At 44.5% G+C, this 25,749-nt stretch overlaps 2 protein-coding genes and 1 non-coding gene across 6 annotated transcripts in view; 2 read left to right on the top strand and 1 right to left on the bottom strand.

Annotated features, from left to right (window-relative positions):
- The first annotated feature begins 628 nt into the window (after positions 1-628).
- On the top strand, positions 629-10,428 carry Fndc5 (fibronectin type III domain containing 5). Of its 2 annotated transcripts, none has more exons than XM_063235996.1 (7): positions 629-771; positions 2,423-2,764; positions 4,209-4,324; positions 4,749-4,947; positions 5,272-5,361; positions 7,874-8,007; positions 8,907-10,428. In XM_063235996.1, exons 2-7 carry the CDS (start codon positions 2,548-2,550, stop codon positions 8,943-8,945), a joined length of 795 nt encoding a protein of 264 aa, XP_063092066.1. In that variant the 5' UTR covers positions 629-771; positions 2,423-2,547; the 3' UTR covers positions 8,946-10,428. The 2 variants fall into 2 exon arrangements, with proteins under 2 accessions (XP_063092066.1, XP_063092067.1); XM_063235997.1 differs by having other exon boundaries at positions 631-771; positions 8,350-10,428.
- Positions 10,429-13,681: 3,253 nt separating this feature from the next.
- S100pbp (S100P binding protein) overlaps positions 13,682-25,749 on the bottom strand; it is a 38,771-nt gene continuing 26,703 nt past the window's right edge. For all 3 annotated transcript variants that reach the window (XM_003471075.5, XM_013153899.3, XM_063235995.1), the window contains exons 5-6: positions 20,167-20,227; positions 13,682-17,493 (exon numbers count right to left, since the gene is read on the bottom strand). In XM_003471075.5, the coding sequence (XP_003471123.2) occupies positions 17,352-17,493; positions 20,167-20,227 (203 nt within the window). In that variant the 3' untranslated portion in view covers positions 13,682-17,351. The remainder of the gene's footprint in view (positions 17,494-20,166; positions 20,228-25,749) is intronic.
- On the top strand, positions 21,849-21,988 carry LOC111757277 (small nucleolar RNA SNORA2/SNORA34 family). Its single transcript, XR_002791649.1, has one exon. It is a non-coding gene; the product is annotated as a small nucleolar RNA SNORA2/SNORA34 family (small nucleolar RNA).

Raw genomic sequence — 25,749 nt, 5'->3', positions numbered from 1 at the left:
TAAAGTAACCTATGATGATGGCCCCCTTCCAGGCTCGCCCCATGTGCCTCTAAATCCTCCCAGCTCTGCCTGTCCCCAGCCGAGCCGCCACTAGCTGCCAGGTTCCAAGCATCCCGGCTTCTCTCAGAACTGAGCTGGTGTCTGAGCACTCCATGCATTAGAAGACCTGGAAAGGCTGCACCGCACAGCTACAACTCCCAAATCCTCCCACTGCTCCATGCCCCCTCCAGTCGCCTTTCCTCTTCCCTCTCAAATTCTCAAGCACTGCCATCTATCTCCCCCTCCCAATGCCCTACATCTGCCAGGGTTTTTACCTAGAAAAGCCAGCAGGTGGCGCTGAGGTTCCCCTTTCCCCAGTACTGGACTAGAGACCAGAACCATCAGGACCCTCTCCCTCTTTTCTCCTCAGCTGGGACAAGAGTGGATTCTGTGACCTCTAACTGACCCCCTCTCCTTCCTGCTGACTCGCGTGATGAAGCATTGAGAAGGCTCCAGTTGTCTGCAGGCCTCTTGGTTGTCTGGGGGGGGAGGGGGGGTCCCTAGGGGCCAAGCTGCAGCTGGTGGGGCGGAAGGCAGGGCTGGGCAGGAAGGCAGGGCTGGGCAGACAGCAGCTGCCAAGAAAGAGAGAGAGAGAGAGAGAGAGAGAGAGAGAGAGAGAGAGAGAGAGAGAGAGAAAGAGAAAGAGAGAAAGGCAGGCGAGGCAGGGTAGGTGCTCTGGCTCCAGTTCCTGTCCCAGGTCAGGTCCCAGCAGAAGCTCATTCCCAGGACAAGGTATGTGGCCAGGACACAGATGGGGCTGGGGAGGTTCAGCTTGCCCAGTGGGGCAGGCCTGGGGTGTGGAGGGGAGGGGCAGTAAGATTCCACAGCTCACTGAGAACCCCTGAGCCCCTCCCGTCTCACCTCTTCCAAGGTGACCAGCCAGAGACTTGGGAATAGGGGGCAGGGCTAGGAGTCCTGGGGTGGGCCTTAAGAAAGGAAGGCTATTCTGTGGCTGCTTTTGATTCACTGTGAATTTGCTATGAGGGCTTCCATCTTTGTACCTCCCAGTTTCTTAATCTAAAATGCAGAGCATGGGGGGGAGGGGCTCAAAGACTTTCTGTGGAATAGCTGTACTTAGTTCTTTTGGGGGCCTTTGGGAAACCCTAAGACAAAGAAATGCCCCAGTGGTGGAATTTTAGTGTGTGGGCAGAGGATTTGCTTGCATAGAGGGGTGGCCCCTTCATGTCCTGAGACCCTGGTCCATGCCAATCTTGTTTCTCTGACTGGGATCTAAGGTAGAGAGTGTCACAGAGTAGAGTTGGGGTCTCTCTAGCTGCCTGGTGTCCCAGAGATTTACTCTCAAGGAGAAAGTGGTGGGCACAGACCTCACTCTGCCCCTGAGATCAGAAAACGAGTGGTTTGGGCAGGAGGGTGTGTGAGGACAGAGTCATATTTGTGTCCTCCAGTAGATAAAGGATGTGTCATCAAAGCCTTTTTATTAACCGTGGCTGCCTGCCACTTCTTCAAAGCCCTGGGCACTTTAGAGCCATTAGATCAATCATTGCTCACACATTCACCCAGGCCAGAATGGGTGCGGGGGGCCTGCAGCCCCTCCCTGCTACTGCTTTCGAAGGTTGTTCTGGATTGTTCTCCGACTGTGGAGGTGCTGCCAAAGGTGTAGATCTCCGGGATCCAGGGGGCGTGAAGTCCCCCCTTGGTGGGAGTCAAGCACAGCTCTTGGGGGTCACGCCAGCCTGGGCTCCTATCCTGACTGGGGGGATCCTTGCCGAAATCATGTAATATGTACAAACCTATGCAAAATGTGGACGGAAGGAAGGGACTTTATGGGCTGCAGTGAGAATTAAGCCCTGAAATGCAAGTAAAAGCCAGCGTGGTATCTGGCATCTATCAGGTGCTGGTGATTAGCTCTCCTTAGGATGATAAAAATGGAGGTTGAAGAAGGAGAGACTGGCCTGGGCCCGGAGGAGCTAGACTCCGGCGGGTCAGAGCATCTTCTTCTCAACCCCACGGTAAACACTGCACACCTGCTGTCTGCATTCCAGTCCCTACTTAGCACTCTCCGCTATGATTGCTGCCCTCTGCTCACTCCGGCCTGGCCAGCAAGGCCTCTGGTCTGGGGTGGGCACCTCAGGCTGCTGTGCGGTGGGGTAGGGGTACAGATGAGCATCTCCGTGGCACTTATCCTTCCTCTCCTTTGGGAAAAGGCAGCAATGGGGGGGCCAGGTCAAGGCTAGGACCTACCACAGTGGAAGCACAGAGAACCGTGCTATGGCACCTGCAAGGGTGAGGAAAAGAGCAGCCAGTCCACGGGGGTCTCTGGGTCTCTGATCACCAACAGAGCAGGAAGCGTGCGCGGGGAGGGGGGGGGCAAGGGCAGTGGGGTGCCCTCCGCCCTCACCCCGCCCCCGCGCCTCTCCCCCAGCGGGGGCGCCCCGCCCCCCGGGCGCCCGACGTGGACGCGGCAGTCGCCGCCGCCGCCGCCGCCGCCGCCGCCGCCGCCGCTGCCGCCGCCACCGCCGCGCGGGAGTCGCTGTCCGCGGAGCCGACATGCAGGCGGCGCGGGGCGGCGTGGGGCGGCCAGGCCGGGCTGGGCTCGGGCCGGAGCGCGAGCGGCCGCCGGGCGCCAGAGCCGCGTCCCCCTGCGCCGCCCCGGGCCGGCTGTGCGGAGGAACCACCATGCCCTCCGGGCCGCCGTGTGCCTGGCCGCCCGGTGCAGCGCTCCGCCTGTGGCTGAGCTGCGTCTGCTTCGCGCTGGTGCAGGCGGGTAAGGGGGCCCGGGGTGGGGGGCGGGCCCCGGGGCAGCCTCCTCTCCCGCCTCTGCAACACGGAAGACCTGGTTCCCTTCCTGTTCCCCGGGGATCGCCAGTCTCAGTTGCCCAGTGCTCCCCTAACCCAACCCCCAGGGCTTCCCTACCTTCTTGACCCCCACACTTGTCCTTCAGCCTCCAAACTCCTGGCATGACCTCAGCCCCAGGTTTTCAGGGTTTTGTGATCCCCAGTTTGTAATCCTATCCTTTCACCCCAGATCTATGCCTCAGATTCCATAGCCCCCTTTTGTGGTCCAGAGAGCAGGTGAGGACATCAGTTCCCCGCACCACGGGCCTACTTTTCTGTCCCCGGAGATCTCCACAGGCCAACTTTGCACATCTGTTATGCAGGAGCATGTGTGAAGGGGATGGAGACTGGCCCCTGGGGCGGGGTAGGGTGGGGCTGGAAGCCTGGTGCGGTCGGTGTGTGGCCCAGCCCCTGGGGCACAGCCTTTCCTGGCCACGTCTCTGCCCCTCTGGCTACAGCTGCCTCATCATCTCTCACTGTACTTGTCCCTGCAGCTCAGTACTCGCTCTGCTTCCGTCTCTGTGTCTCCAGCCCCCTACTTTGCTCTTTGGTTCTGTGTCTGCCGCCACCTGTCCCTGTCCTTCAGTCCCCCTCCATCTCTGTGTCTGCCCCAGCCTCTGGCCTTAAGTTTATCTGTGAGCTGAGAGGCTTCTGCTTGGGCCCAGGTCCTTCCCTTTGTGGCATCTGCCCCTTGGGAGCCAGAGGCTTGTGTCACTCCACTCCTCTCCCCTGGAAGCTTCTTTCTGCCCTGACATCTGCCCTCCCTGCTCCACCTTCCCCATCACTCTCCCTCCACTCTCTTCTTGACTGACCCCTTAGGGCTGGCAGATGTGGAGATGGGGCTCCAGAGACCCCTCCTGAACCTGGGTATTTTCTTCCTCTTTTGCCCTTCATTCCTGTTGCAGGGTTTGCCCCTGCCTGGCCCTTCTTGACCTCTGGGTCTTTCTCCTTTTCTCAAGGTCAGTCACTTGACAGTACAAGATTATCACAGGAGCAGTAGACTGGGAATCCTTTTCACTGCTTCTGTCAAATTCAGCTTTTGTGACCCTGGTCACTTATGTCCCCTCCCTACCTGTCCCCCTGGACTCCAGCCAACCATTAGATCTGGCTCTGGCCCAAGCTCATTAATTCTAGCCTTGGACCCCCCAGGCTGGCTCATGGCCAGCAGGGGCTTACATCCTAGACATAAGGAGCCTAAGGCTTCTCAAACTACCGAGGAATGTAGAGCCATGTGGCCAACCATGAGCCTCAGTCTCCCCTTTCCCCCGACAAAGCAGAGCCTTCCCAGGCTTCCTCTTCTTGCTCATGGGACCATCCATCGGGTGGGCTCACCACAGGGGATGCTCAACCTCTGGTGCCTGCCTGTCCCACAGACAGCCCTTCAGCCCCAGTGAACGTCACCGTCAGGCACCTCAAGGCCAACTCTGCAGTGGTCAGCTGGGATGTCCTGGAAGATGAGGTTGTCATTGGATTTGCCATTTCTCAGCAGGTAATCCCTCAAAGGTCCTTGGAAGGGAAGGACAAATTGAGACAGTATCAGACTGGGGAAAAGATGGTGGTGTCACAAAAATAGGAAAAAGGAACACAGAACAAGAGAGAGGGGCAGCAAACTGCACATATCGCTTGAAACTGGGACCTCAGAAGGCCCTCAGACAGTTGTTGAGGGAATAGGAGCTTTCAGCTGAGACAACTCAGACATAGGGTTTAGGACCTGGCTCTAATTCTTACTAGACATATGGCCTTGAGCAACTTCTTTAATCTCCCTGAACCTGTTTCCTTAGCTGTATAATGGAGATTATGATACCTGAAATGATAAAATGATGGCATAGGTAAAGGGTTTGCCACTAATGGAAGTGGGCAGATGTCAGTTTGATGTCTGGGCAATGACACATGTCTGGCACTCCCCTTTGCAGAAGAAGGACGTGAGAATGCTGCGTTTCATCCAGGAAGTGAACACTACCACCCGCTCATGCGCCCTCTGGGACCTGGAGGAGGACACGGAGTATATTGTGCATGTGCAGGCCATCTCCATTCAGGGACAGAGCCCAGCTAGTGAGCCAGTGCTCTTCAAGACCCCGCGTGAGGCCGAGAAGCTGGCCTCTAAGAACAAAGGCAGGCCCTGGGCATATTGGAGGAGCAGGTTGGGGGGGTGGGTTGGGGCCAGAGCGGTGGATGACATGAGAACTTCTTCATCCTCTTCACAACTAAGTAAAACAGCACCTGAGAGCTTAGTTCTAGTCCCTCAGGGTACTTGCTATGTAAACTTTCACCTTTAGATTGAGTCCTATAGTTGCCACCCCAGGTAACTGTGCTTGGATCTCTTTGTGATAGGTATGTGGGCACCTATAGAGATAACCACTTATTGTTGTGGGCTTAGCCCTCAGAGAATGGCTGAGAGAGGAAAGGAGCCCTGGCCTAGTGTCTCTTTCTCCATAGATGAAGTGACCATGAAGGAGATGGGGAGGAACCAACAGCTGCGAACAGGTGAGGTGCTGATCATCGTTGTGGTCCTGTTCATGTGGGCAGGTGAGTCTGGCCTTTGAGCCCTTCTGTATTTATCTTTGGGGAACCTGGAGACCCCAACCAGACCCTTCTTTCACAGTAACTAGGGTAAGGAGCTTGAAGATAGTTAAGAGAAATAAAAAGTTTCTGAGTTAAGACATCTGTGAGGGTCAAATCTGACCATTTCTGTGGCCCATCACGAAAAACATGTATATTACTAGCTGCCTCATAGAATTATATAGAAACTCAGCTTTCTATTCCCTCAAAAGCAGTTCAGCCTCCTGGGATGGACACATCCATAGACCATGTGTTTTCTGGCCATAGCCAAAACTCCTTCCTCTTCAGGGTTTATAGACATTCAGGCTTCAGGCTTGGGTAGCTCTGGGGAAGTTACTGTCTGGCCTCAGGTTTGGGACACTCTCCTTGCCTACCTATCCTTCTAGACCTGCACTGAGCCCGCCACCTTGGAAAACCCCTGTCCACCCATTGGAATGGCCCTCGTGCCTCTGTGCTTTTGTGGCACATGGTTTGTTCCTTCAGTCCCTCTTCTGTCAGTTAGTCAGGCTCAGGGCTGTCTTTTTCAACTAGTCTTGGAGCTCCCTAAGGATAATGTCCAAGTGTTGTTCATCTTTGTACTCAATTCAACTGATATTTATGGATCAGTCATTCCATTCCAAGTAGTTGTGTTAGAGTCATGATTAAGAATATTCCTGGGTCAGGCTGGGGATTTAGCTCAGCGGCATAAGCACCTGCCTTGCAAGCAGACAGTCGTGAGTTCAATCCCTGGTACTGATTAAAAAAAAAAAAAAGAATATTCCTGGGGGACTGGGGATTTAGTTCAGCAGTATAAGCACCTGTCTGGCAAGTACGAGATCATGAGTTCAGTCCCCAGTACGAAAAAAAAAAAAAGAAAAGAAAAGAATATTTCTGGGCTTGTAAGGAACTCTTTCCAGAAGGAGACAGGCCCAAGCATCACTATAATTTGGTGTGACGAGTATTATAAAAGTACCAAGTATGACAGCAGAAGAGAGGGAATTAATTTTGGGGTTAAGAGTAGAAATCAGTAGTGATTTCCTACTGTTTATTTTTTCTGAAATTCTGTATATCTTGTACCCTTTTTCTGTTTTTTTTTTCTTTTTTCTCCTTAAATAAAATTACAAAAAAAAAAAAAAATGTGAGTCACACACACACACACAAAAAAAGAGTAGAAATCAGGAAAAACAAAGTGGAGGTAACATGGGAATGGAGCTTTGAAGCATAAATAGGAGCTTACCAGGTGGCCAAAAGAGGAAGAGTATTCTGGACATGGTATGTTCAAGAAACAAATTAAGGGGCTGGAGATTCAGCTCAGCAGCATAAGCACCTGCCTTGCAAGCAGGCAGTCCTGAGTTTGATCCCTGGTACTGATAAAAAGGAAAAAGACATAAAAAAAAAAAAAAGGTACAGTGTGGGGGAGTAAAGATCGGTGAGATTGCAGATGGAGTCACTGAGATTTGAATACTATGCTAAAGCCTGATTAGCACAGTGGTTGAGAGAGCAGACTCTGTTGAAGAAGCATTTGGAAATGTTCCTGAGGCACATAAAAAATAGGCACGTAAAAAACAGGAAAACAAAGAGCTGTACAAAAAGAGGAGATTTGCTTATAGCATGTTGTTAGACTTGGCACAGACAGTATTTACATAATCATAACAATATAAACGACAAATTAACCCAAAATTGTGGTATAATTTTATTAGCATAATGGAGGGGGACGTAAGGGTGTTGCTGGGTTTTATCTGCCATGCTGAGGAGTCAACAGATCAAGAAATAACACTATAAACAGAAATAAAATGAGGGAAAACATCTATAAGATGTCTGGAGTGGCTGCCTTAATACTGACTCAAAAAATATGATGCTGACATCCTATTAGCTTCATAAAACTAGACATTTAACAGGCTTTGGCAGCCCTGGAGTTCAACTCCCAGATAAACTGCAGTGTGAGCTTGAATTAAGTTAGTTCAACTCTCTGTGCACCAATGTCCTCACTTGTAAACTGGTGGGAAAGTGCACTTTTGAGTTGTGACAATTGAGAGTGTCAGTGAGTAGCACAAGACCTGGCACCTGCTTAACAAATGCTGTTATTGTCTCTATTTTCTTTTTTTGTTTTTTTGTGTTTTTTTTGTCTTTTTCATTTTTATCGGTACCGGGGATCGAACTCATGACCGCCTGCTTGCAAGGCAGGTGCTTATGCCACTGAGCTAAATCCCCAGCCTATTGTCTCTATTTTCCCCTAAAGGGAAAGGGGAGCTGTCAGAGGTTTACAGGAAAGGCAAGGAGGAAATATGATCAGATGCGTGCTGTAGGAAGATCAGCTTAGCAGCAAAGGATGGCTGATGAGGGGACAGGTGGAACAGAAGTCAGGGGCTGGAGGGCGGCTGCTGAAGTCGTGCAGGGGAGACCATCTGGAGAGACCATTTGCAAGCACTGGTAAAGGAAAGAAGCAGGCCAGGCAAGAACTCAGGCCCTGGCCTCTGACTGCTCCCACTTGTCCTCCCAGGTGTCATTGCCCTCTTCTGCCGCCAGTATGACATTATCAAGGACAATGAACCCAATAACAACAAGGAGAAAACTAAGAGTGCATCTGAGACCAGTACTCCAGAGCACCAGGGTGGGGGGCTCCTCCGCAGCAAGGTGAGGTCAAGACCTGGGCTAGGTGGTAGCCCCCTGCTTTGTGCGCTGTAGGCTTGAACTGTAAGAAGGGGTCAGCTCAGGGCCTGGCATGGTTGCATCTGGCAGAACCAAATTTGGCTGCTGCCTGTGTGACACAGGGGACACTGCAAATTGATTTTGGATTCTCTTCCTTTGCCAGCGGCCAGTGGTGACTTGAAAAAAAGAGGAATGGGGAGGGCAGAATTCTTGGTTGGTATGGGGCAGCGAGAGTAGGGGGAGCTGGGCTCATTTCTGCTCCTGTGTGTTGTGTGCTTTGGGAAGGTGCTTTACTTCTGTACTTTCATTTCCTCTTCTGTAAAACAGATATGAAATCCTTTCAGTGCTTGCTCTGAGCAGCTCAGAAGACAGTAGAGAATGAGAGGATCTCATGATTCTGACGATGATTATCCAACAAACATCTGGCCCTCTGTGCATCTCCTCCTTCTTCCATCTTATATCCTCTGGCTTACTGTCCTCTCTGTTGGCTTCTCTCTTTCTGGCACCTTTTCCTGAAGCCTCTTATTGACCCCTATTTCCAGAAGCACCTCAACAGTGTCAGTGGCTCAGGCTGTGCCCAGAGGCAGATCTGCAGGATATGAGCAAACCAGCCAGAGGGATGACTGCTGGGGGGAGAGTGAGTACCAGGGCTCTGAGCCCAGGACTCAGTTTTGGCCATTCAGCTAAGTGAGGCTGAAGGCTGGGTTGGAAAAGGCAAAGAGACAAGACTTCCAGGCAGGGATGCTCTTCTTTCCACAAGGGACAAGAGCCTGGCGTTTAGACTGCAGCCATGCTGGCTCCCTTCCTCCTCCAGTCCTGTATCCCACCTTGCAAGAAGTCTATTCAATTAGCTTTGGCCACTTCTCTCATTTCTTTCCTCCCAGTTTCCAAACAAGCCCTCAGCGAACATCATTGAAGCATGACTGCCTTCTGCAGGGAGAAGAATTTCATTTTTCTTCTTTGCTGGTCCACGGGTCCTGGGCACAGGGAGAGGGCCAACTGTAGGCAGGGAAGAGGCACAGCTAGCTACAGTTCTCCTTCCGTCTTAGTCTGACGAAGGAGGCTGAACTACAAACCCAAATTCTGCAAAAAATAATAAGCCACAAAACTCAAAAGGCCTGACCCCATCCTGGAAAAGGCAAAGCTGCATGAAACAGCTTTCTGCCTCCTCACCTCTCCTAGACTGGCTTCCTCTTTGAGAAAATGCACAACCATCTGGGAGATGCCAAGCACTAAGACTGATTCAAGCTGTCTTTTTGACCAAGGAGCATTGGAGGATGCCATGGAGCTGCCTTGCTATGTAAGGTCATGGCTACCATCAAGCCTTTTCCGGATGTAGCCATCAAAGACTTGTTTGTGATATGATATACACGTTTGTGAGTGTGGAAGATGTTACCTGTTTTGTCTCCTTTGAAAACCAAAATTGGAGGGCTCTGTTCCAGAGGACAAAGGATTCTTCCAAGACTTGAGCTGGTTGCTTGTATCCTGTCTTCTTTGACATTTACTTCGATGGTAAGATCAGCAGTCTGGGGTTTTAAGAAGACCTGGAAGGTACTTGCCTGTTTTTTAAGAAAGAGCAGCTCTTGGAGTTTAAGTAGCACCTGCTGGGGCAACTGAAAAGGCACATCCACATTTTATACCCTGGGATTGCTGACCCACCACTGTGGAGTGAAAGTTGCTGGAAGGCAGGCCTAAGCCATTCACCACAGACAGGCAGAGCAGCCTGGCTGTCACAACTAGCCTCCAGAGTCTTCATATCTTACCATCTCATCAGGATTCTGTGAAAGCTACCTAGGGTCCTCATGTCCTTCCCTAGAGCCTGAGTGGTATGAGGTGACAGGTCTCTCTCTCCACTGCCCCTTTCTGGTTATCAAACAAACAAACAATGGTGCTTGATGAGGAAAGGCAGACTCTTTCCTGGGACTGATGTGTGACAGCTGCCAAATGCCTGCATGGGAAGAGGTGGAGTCTGCATCTTCCATTGGCAGCCAAGCAGAGCAAGGTGGAGGATGTGCTTGCACAAGCCTGATACACAGTAGGCACTTGGGAAACATTTGTGCTGAACGTTAGAGCACTGGCACCCAAGACAGAGAGCTGAAAGCCATCACCCAATGACCACCCCTTCCTTCCAGTCTTTAAGAGCTCTCAAGGCTGGCTCAGCCACCACTCTGCTTCAGCCATGTGTGGCAGCACAGGGGAGGAGAGACAGGATAAAAGGCAGATGTCAGCAATACCAAGGGCTTCCTCATGGGAGGGCATGAGGCTCCACTCATTGTCTTGTGACTTCCATCCCTGCTGAATGGGGCTGCAAGGCCAAGGTTCCTTAAGGGAGAGGTCCTTACCTCTAATCCAGTTAGAGCAATAACCACTTTTTAAATGCAAAATAAAAAGACAAATGAAAAGGCACATCCTTGTCTCCTGGTAAATGCCCAAATGTTGCCCTCTTTTTCTGGCAATTGGCAGCAAGTCAGGATGTGTGGAGGAGGGAATCAGTTCTCTCTTCCATTTTGGCCTGCAGTTTCTTAGGGACATGCCTGCCAGCCAAGCTGGAGTTGGAAGGGAATTCTTGAACAGATGGGGGTGCACGTGTAGGATAAGAAAATAGCTGCTCCATCATCCTCTTTCTGAGGCTCTCCCGAACCCAGCTTGGGCTGTCTCACTGCATGGGTATGCAGGCTGGTGCCTTTTTAAAAACAAAGGGTTTTCCTCTCTGGATGGGGCTGCATGCTTTCCCTGGCCAAAGGAATGCAAACCCTCCTCACCAGTACCACCCAAGGAAGGAGTGAAGAGGATCTGCAAAGGCTGCTCAGTATTCACAGCCATAGTTCTGGGCTGTTAAAGAGCATCACTATGAACTTAACAGCAAGCTAAAAGTCATGCCATTAGCCAATGAGCAAACCAGTAAATGGGGCACTTCAAACATCCTTGTCTAGGGCCAGAAAGGCGTTGGATAAAAAAATGTCAGATGACCAGGGATTAGATTCAGAAGGTTCTGGAAGTGAAGGGAAAACAGTAAACTGAGGGACACATATAACTCTATGCCAAACATCACAGAAAATACTTCCTAGGCCCAAATGATGGAGAAATCCTCAAGTCAGGATTAGGTAGAGGCAGCTGCCAGTGGGTTTCGGGGAACTATGCTAATAAGGGCTTCTTGTCTTCAGTTTCATGTGTGTCTGTGTATAAAAGGAGCAAATAATGCTCCTTAGGTGAAACTCCATTCCTTCACTGTCTCCCTAAACAACTATTTGCAGATTCAAATCCTGCAGCTAACTTTGGATGTGGTACTTTGACCAGGCTCACATGGATCTGCAGAAACTGCTTACAACTTTGGAAGGAAGGGCGCAAATAGGCTTGTGGGAGGTATGTGGCCTGAGAGGCAGACTTTGCCATCTTAATCTACCTAACATCTGTCACTTCTCTGATGGTTAGAGAAGAGAGGATAACAGAGTCACCCAATCTTTTTTTTTTTTTGTCTTTTTCGTTTTTATCAGTACCAGGGATCGAACTCACGACTGCCTGCTTGCAAGGCAGGCGCTTATGCCGCTGAGCTAAATCCTCAGCCTCAAGTCACCCAATTCTCAAAGAGTATGGGCCAAGGGGTGTTCTAGAAATAAAAGGAGGTCTGAAGGAAGACAGACTGGTGGATGTTTCTGTACGGCAGGATTCTTTTTCTCCTACTCCTATGTCAGCCCCAAGCTTCTCAGTGCAGGTCTCTTAGAATCCACTTCTAAAGATCTCTAATTCACCCTTTCACAGAAATATGTAGTATCTTACCAATCCATTATGATAGACTTCTACTCTCTAACCCTCTTTAAACCTATTTGACAGTTTTTGGAGCTTGCTTTTTAAGAAGTAGCCTCTAAAAACAAATTGCTTCTATAAATGTGACATTCTGCCTCTCTCAACTCCAGCTGCACCGGTTTAAAAAAAAATGTGGCTTGAATCTAAATTGAAGATCTCTGTATACAAATGGTCTCTTGATAAATTTTAGGGCTATTATTTACACTTGGTTAATGGGATCCAAAAGATCACATTCTAAACCAAGGACAAGGTGGCACACACCTGTAATGCCCACTATTTGGAAGGCTAAGGCAGGCAGATTGCAGGTTCAAGGCTAGCCTGGATAACTTGAGACAGTAACTCATAACATAACATATAACATAACATAAAATGGACTGGGGCTATAACTCAGTGCTCCCTGGGTTCAAGCCCTAACACTACTCCCCAGTCCCACCACTAATCACATTGTATCTTCTTCTCAATGGGTGCTAGAAAGGGCCAAATTATTCTGTGTATGGCATGTTCCAGTTGTTACAGGGGAAGAACAGAAGGGAATGAGTGATAAGGCAAGGGATCTGTTCATTAAAGCATTCCAATAGTGATCAGCTGACACTTCCTGTGACAAGTGGGAATTTTTTTCCTGACAGGTGTTCTGGCATACAAATCAAGCATACCCTGAATTCAGCTTAGGGATAATTTTGTTTACTCTAAGAAAAGCAGAACAACACAAAGAGAAGCAGGGAACTGCTTTCTAGTTTTATGTGGCTGCATTTTCTTCTCCTACAGAAGCTCAAAATGGTTTTGTTAAGAGAATGAGCCCCGTCCCTTTTAAAGAAGGTCCATTTTTTCCCTTTCTCATAACATAAAATAAACTGAGGATAGGGGACACTATCACTTCAAAGAATTCAGCCTGGTCTCTGCAACCTTTGATGCCTACAGTAATTCAGTAGTAACACATTGCTAAAAAGGAAATAATTACCAGACAGATGATCATCCACACCTGACAGGAAAAAAATGGATATGTGTAAGAGTATCTCAGACTGAGACAAGAGTATCTAGTAGTTGACTACTCAGCACATTCACACTGAGCCTTATGCATGGAACTGCATAAAAAAAACCTTTTTGACTAGTACATACTAGACAACACTTACAGAATAGCAGGCCGGTAAGCCTGTTCAAATATGTTGCTATCTATTTTCTCAGCATGAATTGAGATTTTTAAAGGCCCTGGCTTTAATATAGGTGATAGCTATTATTGCTTGTCCTTTTATCTTTGCCCCTGGGGATGAGTCCAAAAACTTGGGTTCATAAAAGGAAAGTAAGGAACACTCCCCGACACCTACCCACATTTAGCCAACTTTGACCCAGATTCTTGAAGCAGCAGATTCTGAAGAAGAACAGCCATTAATTTTGTACAGTACTATCAATTCTGGTTCTCCCATCCTCAAAGGGAGGATAACCAGGAATAGTATGGCTTCTTTTTAATCAGTGCTAGCTCTGGGAAACAGACACAGTGGCCAACCAGACAGACATGGGAAGGAATGCAATGCAATGCCTGCCTGAGAAGAGCTGAGCCATCTTTCCCCTCTGCAAAAACAGTAGCACAGTGATATTTCAGGCTCTGCCTATGTCAGGCTCCTGACATGCACCATATGTAGCTGCAAATCCCAATCAATTTCAGAATTTCTTAGCTGCTGGAATACCTTCCTCAACACTGTGATTTACCCTCAAAAGAATAAGGAGCAAGCACTGTCGCCTTCCCAGAACCACATTCTACTAAATGCCACCCCCTTCCCATATCCCACTAACCTACCTACGCAAAAGAGGAAGGCAAATAACCCTCCTCCAAGCCCGCAACAGACGGCTACAGTACATATGCCACTGACAAGAACTTTTATTTCTTTTTAATGACATTAAACACAACTGCTACAAGGGAAAAAACATGATAAAGAGGAGGCACCAAACTTCAGTTTCATAATTGATCCTGACAACAATGCAAGTGAATCAGGGTCTATATTAGATGTAAAAAATATAAAAAGCACACTTTACTGTTTTGTCAAGACTCCTGTGGTATGACTGTCATGGATGAAGAAAGCTAGGTAACAATGCACAAAACCCTTACTTAAATTTTAAAATACAGCTAGAATTCCACCTGAAATACTAGACATACAGGTCCACGCTAAATGTGACATAGGCATATATATTTTTAAGACAGGGTCTCACTATGCAGTTCAGGCTCACCTTGAGTTCACTACGTAGTCCAGGCTGGCCTCAAACCTGAAGTGATCCTCCTGCCTCAGCCTTCCAACTGCTAGGACTACAGGCATGTGTCACTACACCCAGCTAGATAGGCAGCTTTGAAAAGAGGTTAAAACTCCAGATTATACCCATTACCATCTTTAAGGCAAACATGCCAGATAATGAGTTTTCTTTGGCTTTTTTCTTCTTGAAAACCACTAAAGAAGTTCTTTCCTCCCCCAGTCCAACAGATTTAATTAAGCTGCTTAAAGCTTTGGAAAAACAGAATTATTTGAGCTAACAGGAAATGTAAGTGTCACATTGTCTAGTTAACCTGTCACTCATTTGATTTGGCAAAGGGAATGCTTCCTTTACACATTCCATTTAAACCTTCCTGTACTGGGAGGACAGGAACATAAGTCATAGATTTTTGCTGAAGCAAAATATTGTCCCTTCATTCCTTATCTGTGAAGAACTAGACAGATGTAATGCTAGCTACTCCATTTACATTTACTATTAACTATGCTTTGGTCCCAAAGGTGAGTGTCTGGCATGTCTCACTCCATCAGGCCAATTTAGGTCAGTCTGGAGAAGTGACCAATGAAGTAAATGCCAATTATGCCAACTGAAAGAACAGATTTTGACTATGTCTTCAAGTGGAATTTTTCCATTACACTTTAGTTCCAGAATCTAAACAAAATGTCCAAGGAAGAGAATCCTTGACTGGATAAAAACATTAAACACATTAAGCATCTATCCAAATTTACTAGCCGCTTAAATGACCAAACTTTTCCTGTCAGTTTCTAAAGCAGGTGGCATGATTAAGATAGGTTACTAACAAAAATGGGGCTGACGAAACAATAAAACCAGACAGAGGCTACAGCAGTTATGAACAACCTTCACAGAGAATAAATAGCATCAGTATAAACGTCAGACTGCACAATTTCCCAAATGATGTCGAAAACTGTAAAGAGAGAGTAACCAACTCTTAAGACATCCATTAAGACAGATGCACAAAGTCTACCAGCTTCAGTGACAATATCAAACCTCAAGATCCAGTAATACTTTTGTGGATAGATTCAGTCACAATACTATCAGACCCAGGTAGGCAGTTAAGTGAAACTATGTATCAGGGGCCTGAACAAATGAGATGGTAACATCAAGGGTCTATAGATACACGTTAAAAGAGTGCCTCTCCAAGTTCTCTTCCAGAGAATAGAGGTTCCTCGACTAAACTCATACTTAAACATTAAGCTTCATTAGATGAAACTGATGACCAACTGGTTATTTCAATGGCACTGGCCTATCACCAAGTCAAGTGGCAGAGGAAGCTTTTCAACTACAGAGCAGGGAGGCCATTCTAAAGAGGCATATTTAACAACGTACTGGAATACTACCTGTAGATCACCAGGGAACAGTGGTCACTGTGTGGTGTATGGAGGTGTCAGGAGGACAAATGAACATGAAAACAAAAAACAAAAAAAAAAAAAAAAGAAGGAAAATTCCTGAAGAAGGGCAAAGAAGACTGTCACAAGATCACAATGTATTCAACAGGAGTTGGTCAGCAGTATTCGGTCAGAATTAAGACGTGTAAGATCTGTAAACACAATGTGCAAAGTAAGTTTAACAGAAGATGAAGAAAAGCTAGGCCAGGCATGGTGGTACATGCCTGTAATCTTGGCAATTGAGAGGCTGAAGCAGGAGGATTGCTGAGTTCAAGGCCAGTGTGGACTACATAGGGAGCTTAAGGCCAGCCAGAACTACATAGCAAGACTCTGCCTCTAAAAAAAAAAAAAAAAAAAGAGAGAGAGAGAGAGAAGGAGGAAAGGGAAAAAAACAAAGATGATTAAACAGGGCTGTAGATGTTGCTCCTTGGTACAGTGTTTGCTCAGCATGTATGAAGCAGGATGTATTCAATCCAAAATATCTGGAAATAGCAGGGAAAAAAAACAGAGCAGGAAAAAAAAATATCATAGTAGCTTATAAGTACAGAAAACAGGGTTTACATTTTAATTTATCCTTTCAACAGGATTTTTCTCCTACTTCATCTTATTTCAAATATCCTGGACTACCAATTTTAAAATACTGACAGGCAGTCAGAGATTCAAATTTTAAAAGGAAGCAGGTTTGATAAAAGTGACCATATCCACTCACATGCAATCACAATAATTAACACTGGTTTATAACCTGGTAAAGATATTCCTGACAGGGACTGGGGATTTAGCTCAGTGGTATAAGCACCTGCCTTGCAAGCAGGCAGCTGTGAATTCGATCCCCGGTACCGATTTAAAAAAAAAAAAAAGATATTCCTGACAACCCAGTGTGGGAAAAAAATTTGCCAGCTATTCCTCAGACAAAGATTATCTAAAACATTAAAAAAACAAAACAAAACAAAACAAAACAAAACAAAAAAACCTCAAAAATCAAACCCCCCAAATTTAAAGACCCAATCCAAAAGTATCACTGGTCATTTGAGAGATGCAAGTTAAAACACTGCTGAGATTCCATCTCACATCAGAAAGAATGGCCATTATGAAGAAATCAACCAATAACAAATGCTAGAGGGGCCGTGGGGAAGAAGGAACCCTTCTCTGTAGACTGGTGCAACCATCCACAACCATCCACTGTAGACTGGTGCAACCACTATGGAAATCAGTGTAAAGATGCCTCAAAAAAACTAGGACTTAAGGTTCCATTCAATCCAGCTATTCCCCTTCTTTGTATCTTCCTGAAAGAATTAAAAGCATCACACAGTGATACAAGCACACCCATGTTTACAGCAGCAGTTTATGGTAGCCAAATCTTAGAAATGGCCCAAATGCCCATCAACTGGTGAATGGATAAGTGTGTGTTTTAAATGTAATGGAGCACTACTCTACAACAAAGGATAAGCTTGAGACATATCTAGGTAAATGGATGCACTTTGAGACCATTCTCAAAAATTCTCTTCCTTACAGAAGATTAAAAGATGATTTCTTTTGGACACTAGAAACAGACTTCACTTCTGCATAGATGTAGGTGTTCTGCTTGAACCTAGGTGTTGTGGCTTCAAGAGGGGAAGTCAACTTCAATTTAAATTAAAAAAATCCCACAAACTATATCAACTTAACACTGTTTAAACACACATAAACACACAAAATTAGGAAGGTCATCATACTAAAAAAATTTCAGTCTAATAATGGGCACTGCCAAAAGGAGTCAAGTTTTTTAAATAAAATCTTGTGAAAAATACAATTCAAAATATACAAAGAATAAAACAATAGAACAAAAAGAGATACTATTCTGGACAGGATGCTAGATAAGGATCTTCACTGCTGGTGGGATGAGACAAATGGACTATATGAGAAATCTGGAAGACGCTGAAACCGATGGTGGCTGCGTTTGTTCCTCTCAACCCACTGAGTCAGGCTGTATCTTTGCAGAGGTTTCTGTCGAAACCGGGCATAATTTCTACCATAAAAGAGAATAAAAACAGAAAGGATATTTCAGTTGGAATGTATATGACATTTTTTTGTGTATAAAAAAAGTTTAGTACAACAATTGTAAGAATATAAGGGCTGGTATGGTGGCTCATGCCTGTAATCCCAGCAATGGGAAGGGTGAGGAAGGAGGAATTTGGTGAGTTGGAGGCCAGCCTAGGCTAAACAGTGAGTTCAAGACCAATCTGAACGGGGCTGGGGACGTAGCTCAGCGGTATAGCAACTACCTACCAAGCACAAAGCCTGGGTTCAATTGACAGCAACAAAACAAACAAACACCAACCTCAATGACATAGTGGGAAAAGAATTTTTAGGTAGATAGTGTTTTTGATATTTTTTGCACTGGGGATTAAATCTGGGGCCTTCACACTGAGCTACATCCCAGACATTTACTTACTTAATTATTTTACTTACTTACTTATTTTGAGACAGGATCTAGCTAGGTTACTAAGCTGCCCAGGTGAGGCCCTGACTTGTGATCCTCCTGCCTCAGCCTCCCAGAATACTGGATATTTTATATTTTGATTTTCTTAATTTTAGAAATTTCACATTCTTTTAATTATATAAAAAAACACATCATAAATATTATTTCCTTCCAGCTCTCAAAGCTACCACACAAGTATTATGGTGATATGTGCTACATACACATGTTCTAAAGAAAACTAATGTAAAATAATGCCTAAAAATTCACATTCTTCACCCAGAAGTATTTAGGGCAACATCTATACTTCATTGCTTTCATCAGACCTATACTTCTAATAGGCTCTCAATGTTACACAGCTCAAAATTGCTCAGGACATAGCAGCTAAAATTAGAACAAAATTCCCAGAGAAGGTAAGTCATCATATGAATATTACATCACAAGTTTTGAGACTGAATAGCTACTAGCACAGACTTAAAAGCCTCCTTAGGTTGTGTGCTGGGCCAGGGTTCTAAGGCAAGATCTTCTGAGATAAACTTTATTCCATTCTCAATTATAAGACTGCTCCAAATAACTACTTATGAAGCTTCTCCCTTACCCCTGAAACTTTTTAAAAATATGGATTCTTGGCTTCTCTCTTGCCCTAAGACTTAACAATTCAGAATCCCTGGATTCAGGTCTGTTAACATCTGCATTTTTAGATACCTTCATGTTTGGTTATAAGGAATAGATTGAAAACAATTTTAACAGTTATCTGACATTAACCATTACCATATACAAGTATTTGCTGAATTTTCTTGTTTGTTTGGTGGGGATAAAGGGACTTCTAGGGGCAGAACCTAGAGTCTTTGCACTCAGTTATATTCCAGCTCTTTTTTATTTAGAGGTAGGATCTCACTAAGTCCTTCAGGCTGGGCTTGAACTCATGATACTCCTGCCTTGGCCTCTCAGCGTTGCTCAATTTTTAAACCTCATCCCACTTAATGCTAGTAAAATCCTACTAGCAAAGTAGTTAATTTCTCATTAACTCCAAATAGGTAAGAAAACTAAGCCTCAGGTTAAATTGTCCAAGGTCACACAGTAGACTAAGAAGTCTATATGTGGATTCACATCCAACTCCAAAATTTACTTAACAATAATTATACTGCTTCCACCACCACCCAGTGCTGGGATTGAACCCAGAGCCTTGTGTATGTCAGACAAGCACCCTACCACTGAGCCACATGTTACACCCCTAACCCTACACTGCTTTCCTAAGACCTGCTATGATTTTGTCAACTACAGAGGGAACATGAGTGTAAGGATCCTGAAATGAGAACATCTGCTTTAAAAACAGCAAGCAAACCAGCATTAAGTGGAACAGAATGAACAGGAAGAATAGAAATAGAAATAGATGAGGTTGGTTAAGTGTATGCCAACACACACCCCTCTATAGATGACTATGAGATTGGGAAGACAAAAGACAGAAAAACCACTGGAAGACATCAAGCAAAGAAGAGAATCTGATATGCTTTAAAAAAAATACTGTTCTGCCTGCTGAGCTAAGAACAGGCAGCCAAAGGGAAGAAGATGGGAGAACGTTTGCAATAATCCCAGTGAAATGATAAGATCAGGTTCTGGGTATATATATGTATAACATATATGAATTGCTGATAGAACATGGGATGAGAGAGAAAAGTCAAAAATGACCTCAATGCTTTCAAGTAACTGAATCAATCTGTATAGTTATACTGCATCAATATGGATTTTAGAATCAGAAAGACCCTTCAATATCCAGTAATCTAACATCTTCATTTTATTTTTAAAATTTATTTATTGGTACCGGGGATTGAACTCATGACCCCCTGCTTGCAAGGCAGGCGCTTACGCCGCTGAGCTAAATCCTTGGCCCTATTTATTTATTTTTTGAGACAGGGTCTCAGTGTGTTGTTTAGGCTGGCCTTGATCTTACAGTCTGGCTTCAAACTCAGCGATCTTTCTGCCTCAACCTCTCAAGTGCTGGAATTACAGGAATATGCTACCATATCCAGTTCATCATCATTTTATTGACTAGAGAATTGAAGTCACTTGATCAGAATCATACAGCCAGTTAAACACTACCGTTCTCATTCCATTTTACTGCAATGGTTTTTTTTCCAGCCCTAGAATTAAACAGTTACAAATCTAACTCTCCCACACTCCCCCTACAACCGAATTCTACCCTTCTCCTAATCACCCACTCACCGCATGGTGAGATCCGAAGGATGCTGCCGATCCATCAAAGTATATAGCTCCCCCGAGGGACCTGTGATACAGAGGAATCAGTGGTTAGAAAGAAGCTAACAGAACTCTCTTACTTTCTTTCAAAGCATGTATTTTCAGGGAAAGAAAAACAGGCATTGGTCCCAGTAATATTTACTTATGATCATAAGAAGTGAGCATAAAAACTAAGGCAGACTGTTCTTAGAAGATTATGTTGAAGCAATAATGGCAGCCACTATTCATTCATTTAACACTATCTCCTACAATGTAGTAAGGAAATTTATTGGTCCATAAGAATATGATAGAGTACAATACATGATACTTTCCTTTACATGAGCTATGTGCTTCCAAAACTGTGATTAAGTGATAGGAGAAATACAGTCTATTGAGACTAGGGTAAAGGATTAGTGAAAGGCCCTGCAAGGAAAGTAAATTTTAAGAAGAAATCCAAAGGATATATAAAAGTAATGTAGAAGAAAAGTAGGAGATTGGGCAAAGACCCAGAGGCAAAAGACAGCAAAATACATTCAGAATAGAGGTAGTTGCTCTTTGCTAACAAGAAAATTGCTAGAAGTTATTTCTCAAATAACTGGGAGCCTGGTAATATACAAGACCAGTGATGGCAAGCCTTTTAGAAACTGAGTGCCCAAACTGTAACCCAAAACCCACTTATTTATCACAAAGTGCCAGCACTGCAAGTAAACCTGAATACTTTTAAGTTTTAGTTTAGAAAAGCAGCTGTTACCCAATGCTCAGCTGCTGGGTCAACTTGGCTCATATGCTTTACAGAGTGCTCTGCATGTCCACTGTAGCACACGTGCCATAGGTTTACTACCACTGTGCGAGGCACTTCACATTGTGTGTGTGTGTGTGTGTGTGTGTGTGTGTGTGTAGGTGGCCTGAGACAAGGTTTCTCTGTAATTCAGGCTGACCCTGAACTCACTATATAGCCCAGACTGGCATCAAACTTGGAGTGATCCTCCTGCTTCAATCTCCCAAATGCTGGGTCTATGCCACCACACGCAGCTTATTTTATTTACTTCTAAAATATCTTAGATGTTTTGTTTTGTTTATGTTTTTCAGACAGGTGTTTTGACATTTCAGAGATGAAAACTAGTTGACGGAGATGAATTTTCCTTAAATACTTAGAAACCCATAAGTTAACTAGCTCCTATGTGGTACCAGTCTCTTGTCACTATGTGATAATGCTAACTTTGTAACATAAGGGCTAAGACTTGAACTAAAATTCCACAGAAGAATAGACATCACAGATACCCCTGTTTAACGACCGAGTCTCATTCCTGTGACTAAGTTCTTATATGAATTAACTGCTAAATAAGGAATTGTATATAATACAATACTCAGAACAAAGAAATGGTCAAGGGAAACTCTACTTTGATGACTTTTTATTTGCTCTTACATGTACTACAATATATAACGTAGTAGTAGTGTTCTATATGTACAATATATATAGAACATAAAACTATAGTACTATACAATACAGTTTACAGTAATGTATAAACAAGATATATTCTACCAAAAAAATACACTGAAGCTTAAACAAGATGTGGGGCCAGGGATATAGCTCAGCAGCATAAGTGCTTGCCTGGCCAGCGCAAGGTCATGAGTTCAATCCCTGGTACCACCAAAAAAAAAAAAAGACCCTGGCCCTGAATCAAGGCCAGCAACAGCTTCCTGATGCTGTTGGTTTCAAGTAAGTGCCGAAAAAGATGTCTTTCTATGATCTGCTGGCCATTTCAGAACTTGGGCACTGAAATGGTCAATGCATTAGAAAGAAACAGCTCCAAGCAACTTCACCCCCACGCCCATGAGCGGCTATGAGCGTGACAGGCTGCAGTGGCCCAGGACAGGAGCCACTGGCATTTACTGGGACCAGTGCCATGCTGGGACCTGGAGGGCAGGAAATCAAGCAACCCCTCCTCCCCTGGTGAGCAGCTGAGAGCATGGCAGGCTGCAGTGGCCCAGGACTGGAGCCACTGGTGTTTACTTGGACTCGCACCATGCTGGGACCTGGAGCACTGGGAAACCAAGTAAACCCCACCACCACCACCACCACCACTACCACCACCGCCGCCCACCTGTTTTGTTTTGTTGAACTTCAATATACATGAAAGTATGGACACCTATTTTGAAGAGAAAGAGAGACTCTACGACAGCCATTAGTGACTTCCCTATTGTCTGGTTTTGAAGATCTAAATTGCCTTCCTAATTCTGTTCAGATCAGTTTTATACTACGTTGTTTTGTATGAATTCTCTATATGCAAAGACATGGACAACTGTTTGGAAGAAAACAAGAGACAATATGATAGACTGAAGATCTCAGGTTGTCTAGCTTTGAAATTTGAATCTTTTACATTGCTTTCTTATGTCCTATTTTGTTGTGTTTAATTTTACCCCCTTTAAAATAAAAAAAAAAAGAAAAACAAGATGTGAACAGTACCCAAAAAAAAAAAAAAAAAAAAAAAAAAAAAAAAAGATAGGTCTTAAGTCTGAGGGGCAGGTTGTAAGTCTGCATAGTCATTAAACAGGTAGACTGAAAAAAAATTACATTAAACAGAATTGTTAAACAAGGAATATCTGTAGTTGAGAAATAATTTCTCTAAACCAGTGGTTCTCAAACTTACCATAATCAGCTGGTTGTACTATGAAACACATTACTGGCTCTTACTCTGGAATTTCTGATTATGTATGCTGGGTAGAGCCTGAGAACTTATATTTCTTTTCTTTCTATTTTTCTGGTACCAGGAATTGAACTCAGGACCTTGTGTTTGCCACGCAGACGTTGTGCTGCTGAGCTACATCCCCAGCCCAGAACTTACATTTCTAACATATTCTCATAATGCTGCTGGTCTGAGAACCAAACTTTGAAAACTTACCTAAGACTGAAAACTTTGCTTTTACCTAGTTTATATTTTTCTCATTTGCCTTATCTACTACACTTTTCAGGAACCAAGAGCAGTCTTTTCTTAAATTCTAGTAAAATAATTTTTAGGACCAATTTATTTGAAGCCTTAAGGAGCAGAGCTTTGTAGAAAAAATACAAATCCTAGCACTCTTGCTAGGCAGGAAAATCACTTCAAGTTCAAGGTCAGCCAGGGCAACACACTGAGTTCAAGGCCTACCTGAGCTGCATAGTGAAACCCTGTCTCAAAAAGACAAAAAAAAAAAAAAAAAAAAAAGTACTATTTTAAATTAGGCAGATGAGCTGTAATTCCAACCAAGCCACTAACTAGCTTTGTCTCTAAACAAATACTCTTACTTCTTTGAGCTTCAGTGAACTCATATATGAAAAGTAGAGAATCATACTATTTAGTCTGAAGTTGAGTATTGGAAATACTACATACAAAACACATAGCCATTCACTGGTATACAGGAAGCATGCAATGAGTGGCAGCTGTTTTGGCTTGTAGACTACAAATCCTTTGATAATCACCTATTTGTAAGAAAAAATGTTTACTGAATGGATCTATCCATTTATAAACTGTGACATGTTTTATAATATCAGAAATTGTTTTTCAAATGAATGCAGGGTACATGCCTATAATATCAGCACTAGGGAAGTTGAGGCAGGAGAGTAAGTTTGAAGCCAACCTGGGCTACACAGTGAGTTCAAGGCCAATCTAGACTACATAGCAAGAATCAGTCTCTTAGAAAAAATAAACAGGGCTGGGGATTTAGCTCAGTAGCGTAAGCCCCTGCCTGGCAAGTACAAGGTCATGAGTTCAATCCCCAATGAAAAAAAAACAAACTGTTTTCTAATTATGACACAATAGTTTTCAGGAAAAATTAATAGATTTATTTCACTTATTCCACCAGGCCAGACATGGTGGCATGTATATAATCCAGCACTAACGAGGCTGAGAAAGGAGGATCACAAGTTTAAACCCAATCTGAACAATTTAGCAAGACCCTATCAACCAAATTTTTTTGGTTTGTTGAGACAGGTTCTCACTATGTAGTTCAGGCTGGTTTTGAACTCTTTATGTAGCACAGGCTGGGCTTAAACTCATAGCAATCCTCTTCCCTCATGTTCCCAAAGGCTGGGATTATAGGCGTGCACCACCACACTCAGCTAAAAATATTTTAATCAAAGGGATGGAGATGTGTCTCAGTCTAAAGGCCCTGGTTCATCCCCAGTACTTTAAAAAAAAAGTCATTTTGTGGCACTAGGGTATGGTGGGACATACCCAGCTACTCAAAACACAAGATAGGAGGATCACAAGTTTGAGGCCAGCCTGGGCAACTTAGCAAGATCTAGTCTCAAAATAAAATTTAAAAAGTGGCTAGTAATCCCTGCACTCTGGAGGCTAAAGCAGGAAGATCACAAGTTTGCAGGCAGCCTGGGCTACAAAGTGAGTTCAAGGCTAGCCTGAAATGCATAGTGTCTCAAAAAACACAATAAATAAGGCTGGGGATGTAGCTCAGGGGTAGAATATCAGACTAGGATGGATTATTTGTAGACCATGGCCTTCAACTCAATCATCTTTTACCACATGGATTCTACAAAATTGCCTGGGGCAATGGAGTCCTATTCACCACCTACAAAAAAAACGCTTTTTTTCCTCCCCAATTGTTTTTGAGACAGGGTCTAGCTACGTAGCCCAGGCTGGTCTGGAACTCATGATGATCTTCCTGCATCAGCACCCCTCACCCCCCCCCCCCAAGGTGTGGGCCACCACAACCAGCAACCTATTCCTGTTAAAGAAAAGAATAGCTAGGTTTGGCCCAAGAAGACAATTATTTAAATATTCAACTGCTAGGAGTGGAAATCAAGCAGCAGCAATTTACATAACACCGTATTACCAAACACTCTGTATACTTATTTCAACTCATTGAGACTGTATAATCTTTTTTTAAAAATTTGATTAATTTCTTATTTTTATTAAGATTTGTGAATTTTCTTTTTTTTCTTTTTTCTGTTTGTCTTTTTCCTTTTTATCGGTACCGGGGATCGAACTCATGACTGCCTGCTTGCAAGGCAGGCGCTTATGCCGCTGAGCTAAACCTCTAGCCCTGTATAATAATCTTAAAAGTTTTTTCCCCATTTTACAGACAAAACTAAAAAAAATTATTTAAAAACTGATATACAGAAAAATAATTTACCAAAGGTCACACAGCTAGTGACAGAGGGAGAATCCCAATGCAATATTACCATAAATTGGGTTTCCATAAAATATTTTTTGAGACTGACATTTCAGTGTAGATTGGGAAGCAAGAATTATAATACGTCTCTTGTACACTTGGTACCTAGCACAGTGCTGAGCAAACATTTGTGTAACAAAAAAAATGTTAGTTTGGGCCAGGGATTTAGCTCAGTGGCATAAGCGCTTGCCTGGCAAGAATAAGGTCATGAGTTCGATCTCGGGTACAGCAAAAAAGTTAATTTTCATGAGCACTAAGAACTTGCTGTGTGGCCAGGGATATAGCTCAACGCAAAGTTTTGAGTTCAATCCCTGGTACCAAAAAAAAAGGAACTTGCTGTGAGAGTAGAAATATATACATCTTTGTTTGTTGGAGACAAGTTTTTCAGTATGCATTTCAGGG

This window comes from Cavia porcellus, unplaced genomic scaffold, assembly GCF_034190915.1.
Source record: "Cavia porcellus strain 051 isolate PalLab524CR breed Dunkin Hartley unplaced genomic scaffold, mCavPor4.1 scaffold_25, whole genome shotgun sequence".
In the NCBI taxonomy this organism is placed as follows: domain Eukaryota; kingdom Metazoa; phylum Chordata; class Mammalia; order Rodentia; family Caviidae; genus Cavia; species Cavia porcellus.
Note: the sequence above shows the minus strand (reverse complement) of the source record. Positions and strands in the feature narration are given on the sequence as shown.